Here is a 12,949-nt window from a genome sequence, read left to right on the forward strand (position 1 = left end):
GGTTCTGTCGCACACTGCATGTCACAGCTGCTGCCGCTGATCACATGCCGTGATCACTATAGGGCTAAGCAATATGGAGAAAATCAAATATCAATATAATATCGATGCATTGCCCAGCCCTAGATCACTATCGACTTACTTCCTTAAAGGGAAATATTGTGAATACTCAAAGTAGATAATGCCCTCCAGTGTGCGAGCAGATGCACAATTCCACGTGCATAGACATCTGCTGTAGCTTGCCAAGTAGAAGGCTATCCCCAAGAAGCCTTGCTCTCATTTTGATACAGCTGAAGGGCAAAAACATAATCCTGTGCCAACTTTAGCCTGCAAACCATTCTTGATTTGTGCACTCTTCCTTCATCTTCTTATGCTGTTGAGACCTGCACATTAAAGTGCACTGTGAACGGCAGACAGATCAATGACACACAAGAATCTACCTTGTAAATATTTCATCATGAGCTGCACAAGAAGCAAATTCATGGTAACAAACATGGTAGCATAACTAACCCTTCACCATTCTCATCTCTTTACGTTAAGCATGCTCGTAACCTCAATCCTCAAACAATTAGAAACCAACTTCAAATTCACAAACCTATTATCCCTATAGATCTGAACTAAACAGTAACTGCTCAAGCAATGGTCTTCTTTAGCACAGATTTCATATTTGTGCAACAGACTGTAGCTAAAGGTTGTCCACCAGAATCTACTGCACTGCTGGTTTTCTAACTTTGACATCCTGTTCCCTTGCTCACAATAGTTACGTTATCGACTTGCAGAACCACACGGAGAGTCCATTTTATTTATTGTGTTGGTCGTCTGACAAAATGAGTTGTCGTGACAGGCCTACTTATACAAAGTGTCAACGTGGGTTTCTTTTAAAGGAATATTATGACATTTAGGGAAATACACTTATTTGCTTTCTTGACTAGAGTAAGATGAGAAGATTGATTCATTTTAAAATCTAAACTTGAAACCTATTTGTTCTTATTTTCATATATATGACCTGAGAACAGAACGACCCAGATAGCACTTATTTAGTAACCTGTCCCTGGGACTCGTGGATGATGCATCTGCACTCTCTCTCTGACTACAGCTTGAGTTTACATGTGGATGAATGTGTCTGTCTCAGACACTAAACATCAGTCTCTCTACACTCAACTTATACGTGTTTCTATTTCTATTTCATCTGACTTGCTTGTTTTATTCATTTTCTACATCTCACTATTATTTATGCGTCTCTTTTCCCCCTCTTTGTCAGATCAAATGTACATCCATTTCTTTGTGAGATCTGAATAATCAGAGGCATCTTTTTTATCCCAGAGGAGGGTCACTGAATAACAGAACAAAAAGAAAAGTGGAAAGTTGACAGTTTCCCCAGCGCCAACTTCTCACTGTCCTCTCCAACAACTTTCAAACACAAAGTTATGGGAGACGAGTCAAACAAATAAATGTAGAAGTCTGCCACGTGTTGTACAGAAAGACGAGACGGCATGTTAACTCAGCCGTACCTCTGAGGGGCGATTTCATGGCGGCCTCCACCATGCCCACGAGCAGCTGGAGACTTTTGGGGTCTTGGGCGAGGCCGGATGCGAACGCTGCCAGGGCGTCGGCATGACGGCCAAGGTACTGCAGGGCAACCCCCTGACGAAAGTAGGCCTGCGGGAAGAACAACAAGTTGGAGGTTTAATTAAGGCTTTTATATTCTTGAGAGATTCAACATTTGTATATTTTGATTGCAAAGAATTATTGAATGTTTTGTACCTGAGGTATCTGAGGTACTTGTACTTATTTTTCTAATTACAATGTTTAATTATTTTCCCGTCTCGTGGGGAAAAGAACGTAAAATGCAACATACACAATAATGCAGCAGTAATATTAATCCAAAAACATCATGTATAAAAACACTGACAGGGAACATTTTACTGCACAATAAGTACTTTTTCATACTTTAGGTACATTATGCTGATAATACTTACAAACTTTTACCTAAGTAACACACACACACACACACACACACACACACACACACACACACACACACACACACAAAGTCAATGAATCATGACATCAAATTCATGAGGAGGACACACAAACATCCCTCTCTTCTTCCCTCGCTGCAGACCAGACTGTAACTTAATTGTCCTGTCTACCTCTCTCTTCCTTTTCATGCCTCCCCTTTTTCTCTCTCATTTATCATCCAGCCCTCTCTCCTCCCATTTAAACATAATCTGTCATGACAGTGAATGAAGGAAGACAAAGAGGAGAGGAATTAGATTACATGGCATCTCCTGTCCCTGCCTGCCACTTTCTGCAGCCGCCACCGTCTTTGTCCTTCTCCTCGTCTTCAGACAGCTTCATTGAAACGAATGGAGCATGGGGTCACAACTAATCTAACGCATTAAGCCTTTAGTCAGTGTGTTGGTGTTGGGAACAGGACACTGTTTCATGTCACTGTTGATTAACACAAAGGGGGATAAATGGTTTGTAATTACAGCTGGGGTCATGTCCCTTAAAATACTAAAATCAGCCACAGTGATAATATAATAATCTTTATTTGTTGACCTTACGACCTTTTGCTCCATTTTTGCGGTTTTGTCTCTTATCTTGTCGTTGCTTTTGCTGGCTGTAGGTCAAACTAGGGATGACCCCGAATACAAAACCTTCCGTCTGTCCATCAATCTCCTCTGCTCAGTTTCAGTACTATGGACAGTGCCAGACCTACACACAGCGTTGTCTTCCGAACAACACCTAAGCGATGGTCACATGTATCTTAGCTGAAAATGTTACTGTTTTTGCTATTTTTCTAGAGATCCATAACGCTGAAACAGAGAGGGATCAATGAGCAACAAAAACAACATGATTTGACTCATTCTACGAGCCAATTTCTTAAATTAGACATTGTTTATATCTACGCTTGCTTTCGAGCAGTCTTCTTCATCACTGTCTTTGTTGGCGCATTGTTTTTTTTTCTTTACTGCAGCCAACTGTCCATGAGTGGTATAGTATACATAGTATATAGTTCTAGTGACTGTACCTGGTAGACAAAAGCTCCACAGGGTACCTCAAAAAAATACCTGAGCGATTATTGCTCTTTAACATCGTCAGACTCATGATCAAAATCGACCCAACAGAACCAACAGATATCATCTTTTTACTTCCACATGTTCTCAAAACCTGGCGCCTACATTACCCACAATGCACCTCGACCACAGACAGTTCAATTGTAGATTTGAGAGTGCTATTCTAGTAGCCTCGAGCCTGCAGCAGAGATGAGGAGCGGGCTAGAGTTCTGGTAAGCTCACTTCTTTCCAACTCCACAACCCTAGATGTGTCGTCTTCAGATTTAACCGATGTTGACTCAAGTGACATCACTTGAGGAAATTTGAGACACTTGACACTAAAGGCTTTATGCTGCTTTTTTCCCCACATATGCAGTACTATTCCCCAACACCAGTAAACAGACTTTTATGTATACAATCAGTGGAGTTCCCCTTTAAATGGATACACATAACCTTCCATTTGATGGGAAGAAAACCATTTTAAAGCAGTTGTAGATACACCAGTACCAGACACCAACAATGGCTGGAATACAGGATGGCGGCTCTGTTTAAGCTCCATGCACTGATGCCAAGTGTCCATGCTGAGGAGAGAGAGACAGCAGCCTGCCCTCTGACCCTCATGCAGGCTGGAGAGGAGAGCAGCGGGGCTGATAGCTGGGGTGACATATGGACGCCCCACCTGCCTGCCTACCTCTGCTTAGCATTTCCCCCTCAAATCTGTCGCCATCACACTGATTTGGCTCCTGTATGAAGGATGCCGTTTTTCTCATTTAGGCATTCATGTCCTATTCTTGACTACTTTTGATTGAGGAAGCTTCTGGGAGGTTAATTTTAGTCGATGAGTGTGATTACATCAGAGGAGGAGACGTTATAATCATCGCAAGATTGGAATTATCTCTGCATGACTGTGTTTGAGTGAATGTACAGCACAATAGGTACGACAGAGAGAGTGTGTGTGATTGCAGGTGTGTGCGTTGGAGCTTTTTACCCCATCAAGGGTGTAAACATGCCAGAGCCAGACAGAAAGTGACAGCAGGAAGAGTCTGCCTCTTCCAGCCTCCTGGCTCACACACATCCTGTCGATTAGCTCAGTCTGGCTACGCTGCCTGCTAAGCACATACAGGGGGTACAGTTCAGACAGTCTCACATACCCACAACCCCCTCTCTAACACACATGAACACACTTTGTCTCGTTTCTTTCTCAGCAGTTGTTCTGGAGCATCTTGTCAGATTAGAGTCTCTTCACAAACTGCTCTTGTCGTGTCTGGCTCGTCTGGTTTGCAGGTATTTCACACTGTTTCCCAATTGAGCACTTAGACAGCCTCTTCAACATCAGCTGACAGGTCTGCGTCAGTTAAAGTGAAGTGATCAATAAAAGGGACAAGGCTAATCCCGGCGGTATATGTGTGAGCGTCTTTGCAGCTATAGTACCTATATTTATGTGTATTTATGTATGTGTCTTCTTTCCTTTCTTACAGAGAAAACTAAACTCTATTTTAAAGCAGCTTAAAGTCAATATTTGTATAATAACTATGTATTAAATGAGACTGAAAGACAATGTGAAAGGGTTTACTGGTAGTGGTGAACGTACAGACAACCATCAGCTAAATCTGCAGCTCCCTTTGGCTGTCTGGCCCACAACGTTATTATTTTGATTAACTTGGACGCAGCAGGAAGCTCTAAAAACGCACTGCCCACTAGTGCTGTCACTCAAATAAGTCAAGGTCAAACAAATTTGAACTAAAAATGTAATTTGTTCAAACCCATAAAGCGCCAGCGATGTCCATCTGTCTGTGGTCAAAGAGAGTGTCCTGACCTTCAGCAGACTTATAGTCGACATTTGTCCCACGTGGCATCAGACAACAGTCTGAGATTGTGGCGCGACTTGGAATTTTATATCGTGGCCCCAGTTCTGTCGTTATCCGGAAAAGAATTCAGAAACAATGCCCATAGTCATAACCTCTTTACCAACGTCTGGCGAGAGTCATTGTGGAGGTGTGGGGAACGTTGTGTGTTTATGGTGCCTTCACTGCCTCACTTAGGTGAAAAGCCATCATACGAGTCCTCACATTATTTGTCGTTGTGGATTAAAGCGGCTGCTTTTAACAAAGTCCTCAAACAGCTTCTTCTTGGTTGGTCATTTTGCCATCTACAGGGTAGAAACCAGCATTCATCCGATCAGCGTGGCTTTGCTGGCTAGTTTTGTACCCCATCTTTATAGATTATCTTAATTAACTAATAGGTCACTAACACATACCACTCCCCAGTGGCTTATGTCGATTCTAGATCAAAGGTTATTACAGTTCCTCCTGAGGGGGTACGAACCAAATGGCAATGAAATTAGATAACAAAACAACAAATATCAACCTCATGGTGGTGCTAGAAGAAAAGTCACAGGATTACCAAAGTCAGTAGGATTCTTCCGGCTAAACAAGAATGGAGTAGCAGTTCAAAGAGTGTGTGTATTAAAGAGACATAATGGCAAACAAAATGAAGGAGAGGGAGAGATATAGCGAGAGAGGTGCTATACGTTGAAGTGTCAGAGCAAAGGATGCACACCGGATGAACAGATGCTTCAATTACTGCTCGTAACTCACATTAATCGAGAACAGATGGCAACACAAGTGGCGGGAGAGAGAGAGAGAGAGAGAGAGAGAGAGAGAGGGTGTGTACGATTGAGAGAGCATCACATAAACCAGACATGATAGAGATTGATGTCTTTGCAAATCGGACAATCTGCCTCAAAACACACAGACGAAAGCTTCACTCTCATTTCATCTGGACACAAAGTGGATTGAACCTTATTATTTTTTCACCAGAGTTGCTTGTGACTGAGCAGATTAAGACAGTGTGTAGAAGGTGTGGAAGAGGGAGATGTGGCGCTGAGTAATTTGTTAGAGACGGAGGAGACTGAGAGGAAAGAGGAGAGCTTCCTGACACACCTGCAGCCTGGAGCGAGCTCTAATGGCCTCACAACAGACAAACAATAAACAGCTTACATTACTCTTCAATTGAAAAAAAGGGAGGCCCGAAGCATTATACAATTCTACCTCTGGTCCCGGAGAGGAACAAGATTGATTTGGAGTCACCAACACTAGTTTAGTGTTGTTGTTAAATGATGTTTGTGGGGTTTTGCCATCGGTTATGATAAGATTGAACTCACAGAGTTAATTGGTGAGGTACAGAAGTAGTAGAGTTAACTCCAAAGCACATGTTATGAGTCAACGTTGTTTTGTTGGTTTGTATATAGTGCTAGATTACAGTTTTGGTGAGTACAAGGCCATCAAAGCTACAAGAGATAAGCTTTGTCCTTTAAGGTCTGCAGTTTACTGGTGCACGCCTCACGAGTGATACTAGGGGAGGAATGATTGTCTTTGTAGAACAATAGGAATGAAGTGGTGCTGACATCACTTGGCCATCAGTAAAAAACAGGAGAGTTCATTTTGCCAAGTCAATACCCCACTTATCCCACAGTAGGTGATATAACGACATGCTGTGTGAGTTGTGAGCACTGGGCTGTAAACCTCAGAGAGTGAGATCATTATTTAAGAGCCTGAGAGGGTCTGAGGATTCATTAAAAACGGCAATCTGTATTGCAAGGATGCCTCTTTGTAGAATTGAATGCACCTTATTACCAGGGTGAAGTATGATCAAACCCTGTAAATTTAAACCAGCAGACCTCTGCAGCAGTGTTCAGTTACTCACAGTCTGGGAATTAACAGCCCTCTCATCTTGCAGGGGGACGTGATTCAAACAGGTTCTTCTAATAGACTAGTCAGCCTGTAAAGCACCGTGGCGGTGAAATAATGCTGCTGAGCAAGCAAACTGGAAACACATATTCTCACATAAATAAGAAACAAACACCCGCCAGGGTCATTTGGTATTGAAAAGAAATAACTCATTGGAACTTGTGAAAAGTTAAGTGTGGGTGTTAAAGACTGGGAGGTAACTTATCCCTTACGTCCAAAGAGTGACTAGATAAATCTGAGGGGTCGTGAGATGATTAGTGGGAGAGGAAAGAAGAAGAAGAAGAAGAAGAAGGTTCTGTTACTTAAAGTTTTAAATGTGAAATATTAGATGATTGTATCTCTTTTGTCCTCTAACTGTTAATATCATGTTACAATATCAATGATGATGTGCAATCTGTTTCTGAAAAATGACTACAGTAGTAACTTTATCTGCCAAATTATATTCATTATTATGTTTTCTTCACATGCTTGGAATGAGCTCTTCTTAGGCAGTGGGTCCTCCTCACTATTACTTTAAGCATTGAGTTTCACACCGCATAGATTAGCATAGCGGCTAGCAGACTTTTCCTTACTCGTAGCTCTTCCACTCTTACTTGGTTTAAGTCACTGCATCTCCCAACGCTCTTTTTATTTCGCCTTTTAACACATTACCTTAAGGCGATCGTAGGATTTCCACAGGCTAGGAAAGGGAGATGTGTGAGCAGAGGGCTATTCAGTACCACACACACTCACACTCACACTCGCACACACACACACACACACACACACACACACACACACACACACCAATCTATCTGGTTAATCTGCATGAACATTTATCATTATTTCACAGGGACACTAGCTAAGATGCAATAATTGAGTTGGAGTGTGAATAACTACGGTTTCCACTGGGACCAATAAAGATGTCAATGACCAGCTGTGGGTTCTCTCACACAGACCTGCAGAGCCAGCCTAATGGCTTCTCAAGTCTGTGTCCTGACGTGTTAAACTCCGGAGCAAGGCATAGTTGCGTCCGATCGTATAACAAGGAGTTTTGATTGACATGAAAACCCTCATTCATAGACAGAGATGAGTGACGTCTCGTCTGTGTGTGCTTCTCTGAGTCTCTATTGATATAAGCATGTCTAAGTGCATGGAGATGTGCACAACCATATGCAGGGTCATCAGTAACGCCCCTGGCATCATATGTTCAGGGACCACACAATTTATATGGAGCCAATAGATTAGGCGTCGTCGTCTGTCTGATGTAACCAGACCACAGCAGTGCAAAGCTGAGCTCTCCCTACATTAACCAACAACGCAGGCCATTAAGCGTATTCAGCATTCAGGGGACTGGGCTAGTGCTTTACAGTACAGTATTATTATTACGTGTGGTTTAAATTTCAGTAATTATATAACAGTTGTCGGGGTGAAATTCTATTAAATGTGGAAACTAAAGCTTTTCTATTTTGGTCAGGGCCACAGGATAAAAGTTACAGTGTTGATGATGTGAGTGTTTAAGCGTAAGTCAACACATGAGGACCGTACAGTTGAAAACATTTATCAATCTCCCTTTGAAATGTGATGTCTTGAGGTCAAAGTAAAGGGCCAGCTGACACATTTCTCTCTTTTTATCTCCTCTTAGAGAGCACACAACCTCACTTCACTGCAGCTGTTCAAACACCCGATCCTCTGCTTCAACCCTTCCCTCCCCGTCAGCCTCCAGTAAACAGGATTTCCATCTTGAACACCACAAGTATTATTTTGTACTGTCAGGTTATTGTGCTCAAAGAGTATTTTATCATGCTGAAAGTCCGTGTGGATAACCTGAGTGGGATGTCAACAGAGATATCTAACCTTGACGTGCAGACTGAATTACTCTGAACCGAGAGCTTTAAATTAAAGAAAGCATTTTCTCTGTCACACACATACACACAAGTAATCCTAGTTAACCTCAACACACAAGGTTTATTCCCTCGGTGACCAAAAGCAATTCCCCTTTTCTTCTTTCTCTACTCTACTTTATCTGTAGACGCAGACCTCGAGTCATTCCCTCGACCTTTTCATGTATCAGGCTCTATCTTTAAAACAATCTACCTCTCTCTAAACTACACACACACACATACCAACAGCATTTACAAGACAAATATGCATAAAGGAGGAGTGGGGAGTGGAGAGGAGGACAAGTGGCCTTCTGATCCTGTTAACTGCAGTACAGCAGAGGGGTTTGGTTCTCTTACACTGGGTAATTAGACTGTCACTCAACCGGCTCCTGCTGCAGTGTGTGTGTGTGTGTGCATGTGCTTGTGCAGCGTTTGATTGCCTCAGTGACCTTTGACCGCGAGGGAGCAAATATACCTGCCAGGAAAGAGAGTAGGGGGTCAATGTGAAGAGCTAACTGAACAGAACTGTAGAACTGATTAAGAGTGTCGCGGCAGAGAGAATAATTAGAGAAATATGGGTTGATATAAACGGATACTTTGTGCAAATTGGGGCCGACAATGATTCTGCAATATTTGTATTAACAGGGAGATCCATCACATCAAACCAAGCGCTCCCAATTTCTCCTGAAGCGTGTATGTTACTTCATTAAAAGCTGCACAGGAAGTCAGCAATTCTGAGAAAGACAGAGAAGTAAAATGTGGTGAAAGACAAAGCTTCTTAGGGACAAGAAAAACGTGTCTGGATCACGGAAACCTGGTGATGCTGATGCATCCTGCGCCCCCAGGTGAACCGCAATGTCCCTGGTCCGTGCACGACAAGGGACCTTTTTTTGCATTTCGTTCCCCAACTATCTCTCAGTTTCTTCAGTCATCTGCCCAAAAAAATACTTTAAAAAACACCAAAATGTGCACTTTATGGTGGCACTACAGCTAAACTAATAGGGGAGATCAACCATCCCGAAGGTCATGACACTGGCACGGCTAACAAGGTTGTGCAGTCTGCTGTGTGGAACCGGATTCTAAAAACTAGAATTAAAGTAACAACGTGGATTCATAAAGGAATGCACAAATGTGAACTGCAATAAATATGTTTTCATAAAAACAATGTGTGCCGAAGAGTCGAGGGAGAAATCTGCGATTCTCATTTTGACCAAAATGTTGTTTTTCTCCGTGTCTTTCCTAAGGCTTCCCACACTTTCTCATCTCAGTGTCCTTCTGTTTCGCAACTTTCATACACCTCTAACGCCATAAACTGAAAGCAGGGTCAACACCCTCCTCCTCCTCCTCCTCCTCCTCTCCTGGTGGTGCACCGTCTTAATTAGAGCCAAATCATCCAGGGAGAGATGAGGAGAGGTGGAGGACAGGAGGGGAGAGAGAAGGCGGCAGCACAGAGACCAGTGATTACTCGGGGGGAAGACGCATGCAGTTCCCACTCACTGAATCAGGGCAAGGAGAGAACGCAGTCCTAATGATTCCCTACAACGCTAATTAGACCCTCTGTGTTTCACATCCAGCCTCACAGGTTGTGATGACTCAGAGAAGCACCTAGCAAAGAGCATTCAGCCATTCATCTAAAATTCCTTTTGGTCTTTCAACACTGCTGTTATCTGTGAGCACATTCCTGTTCCCGGTCCACGTGATACAGTTAAACAGATATTATTTTTGCTCTGGTCCCAGTGTGTGCACATGCTCACACATGTGTATTTCTTTTCTCCAGTGTATTGATTCATTGACAGTTTTTTAATTCAGCATGACTAATCCACTAAATGGATTATCAGTTTACAGCAGATGTTATTGGAAGGGACAGAAACATACTGTACATGGCATTAATGCAGAAATACACACTTTTAATTCCAATTGACCGTTCACTAAACCCCTCCCCCTCAGCGATCATCCATAGCTTAGCAACCGTAACTAGGCTTTAGTAAGAAAGAAGATTTGAAGATTTTGAAGCTTGGTGTCTTTTTTTTAAGCCTTTAAACCAAAAAAACAACAGTAAAAGTATAAAGGATGGATTAAATGATGTGTTTATCGGTTCTAAAATAAGCTGCATGTCATCCTTATGTTCCCAGGGTCAAATGTTCTTGATATAAACTAACATTTTTAAGAGATTGGTAGCTTTGCATTTCAAATTGCAAACAAATGAAGGGAGATGGACGTTTCAAATGCAGTTGTAATGGTACGCTCAGCCACTGTGGAGATATCAATGTCTAAAGGAAAGAGAAAAGGAAACAGGAAGAAGAACATGTGAGGGTGTAGGTTTTAAAGAAATCAGTAGGCTATAACATTCGACCTAGAGAAACATACATAGCTGCGACCATAAAACTCTGTGAAAGGTCTCGTTAATGTATCATATTAAGAGGATGTTACGCTGGGGAACAGAGGACTCTGGGAAAATAGATATGCTCTCCCTGCAGTGGTTACCACTTTTACTTAAAAGGACAAAGTGCATATTATTAAACTAACTGCAATAGTTTGTAGGGTAAAAGGTTATGATAGAAAAACTTTGTTCACGTCTAGCATTGTGCAGTATTTCCCCCTGTGGAAGCTCGTCCTGGATGCTAATGTTTAGCGTAACGTAAGCAGCTCTGTCCTGCTCTTTTTTGGATTTGGTGAAGTTTATACTCCAACTTAGCCGAGACAGACGGACCTGTTTGATTTCAGTCAGCCGCTGGTCAGCAACCAGAAATGTAAAGGTGCTTTTATGTACTTGTGTGTGATAAAATATTACAACTTTGATGGTAAATCTGCCACCATTATTGCAAACTGCATATGAGCCATGCAAGATTAGAAAGCTCTCGCAATTGAAAGAAAATTGGATATTTTATGGGTGTGAGGTTGAAGTAGACCTGGTTACAGAGGCCGTTAATGGCATTTTAAAAGGTGACAATATCTTCTGTTTGCACAGTTACTCACATAACATCCAAAAGGATGAATCCTCAAAGCTTTCTTTTGCATATTATTTTCTCTTTTGACATTTGAGTCCTCTCCTCTCTTCTCTGTCAAAATCTATTCTAACCTTTGCTTAGGCAACAAAACCTCTAAGTTTCAGAACGCTGTGAAAACTTGTGCTAAGAATCTGTTCGGATGGTGAAACAGCAGAAACAGATTCTGTACTTTCATCCGATTAATCGTACTTTTAAAGGCGCTGCATTCCTGTCCATCATGGATTTCTCTCCTCAGCTTCACATCGTGTCGCCCCTCAGGCTCTGTCCTTTTTATATCATTCCTTAACATTATTTATTTATTTTAAACAAGTACAGTACAACGGTGGGCGGTGACATTATACTGCATGAAGTCTGGTAATAAAGTTAAGCATTAGCAGTTCAACTTTTTCCTAAACAATCCGGGAAAATCTGCCATTTACTTTACTGACCGTCACGTTTAAAGGAGCGCAATAAATGTCAAAACAAAATTCTTTGGTATTTGTTGAACTGAATTTCACCACGTCACCGTTCTCACAACAAATGTGGCATCATAGAAATGTAATTTCAAAAGCAAGAGGAATGCTATTTGGATTCTGTACTATTTTGTTGACTCACGCTGGCGGTACACGAGAAACTTTGACAGCTAAAGAACGACTTTATGAAAAGGCTAGCAGTTCTGTTCAAAGGGTTGTTATGCACTTACTGGCGTCACTTCACTTCCTGCTTTCAATGCACAGTTTGCTTGAATGTAATTTAGCTGAGAAGGGAGCTGGACATGTGTGCACATATGTATTGAGCTTCAGAAATAAACAATATTTATACATGTTTACCGCCATTTGAATTAAAAATCATTTTTTATCAGAATTACATCAAATTAATTTGTTTTTTTCCTCCTAAAATGTTTTAATTAGGTTTTAACATAGATGTTAAATGTCAGATGAGTTATGGTTACCGTAACATGATTAACATCTAGTGTAGTTTTTATCAGTGTAAGAATTAGGGTTGGGGTTTAATGGCATTTTAGTGAATCCAAATCCAGTATTGAATTCCCTCAATGAAACTGAATCATTCTAAATCCCTTATAAATATAATTACATGACAACATTTGCAAGTAATTTAAGCTATAAATACCTAAAGCTAAAGCCTAATTAATGTTGACATTATGTAGCTAGAACCTGAAAATGTGAAGGATTTGATGAAATATTGATTAAAAGCATCTGGCACATTGTTATAACAGATGACACCGTCCTACTTTTATTTTTCATGAGCTACTTGATCAAAGTACTTTGAAA

The 12,949-nt window shown here is 41.5% G+C and overlaps 1 protein-coding gene across 2 annotated transcripts in view; it reads right to left on the reverse strand.

The window, feature by feature from the left end:
* Positions 1-12,949, reverse strand: part of ttc28 (tetratricopeptide repeat domain 28) — a 92,766-nt gene that overhangs the window by 41,320 nt on the left and 38,497 nt on the right. For both annotated transcript variants that reach the window (XM_029444848.1, XM_029444846.1), the window contains exon 3: positions 1,509-1,656. In XM_029444848.1, the coding sequence (XP_029300708.1) occupies positions 1,509-1,656 (148 nt within the window). The remainder of the gene's footprint in view (positions 1-1,508; positions 1,657-12,949) is intronic.

Source organism: Cottoperca gobio, chromosome 12 (assembly GCF_900634415.1).
Source record: "Cottoperca gobio chromosome 12, fCotGob3.1, whole genome shotgun sequence".
Lineage (NCBI taxonomy): Eukaryota > Metazoa > Chordata > Actinopteri > Perciformes > Bovichtidae > Cottoperca > Cottoperca gobio.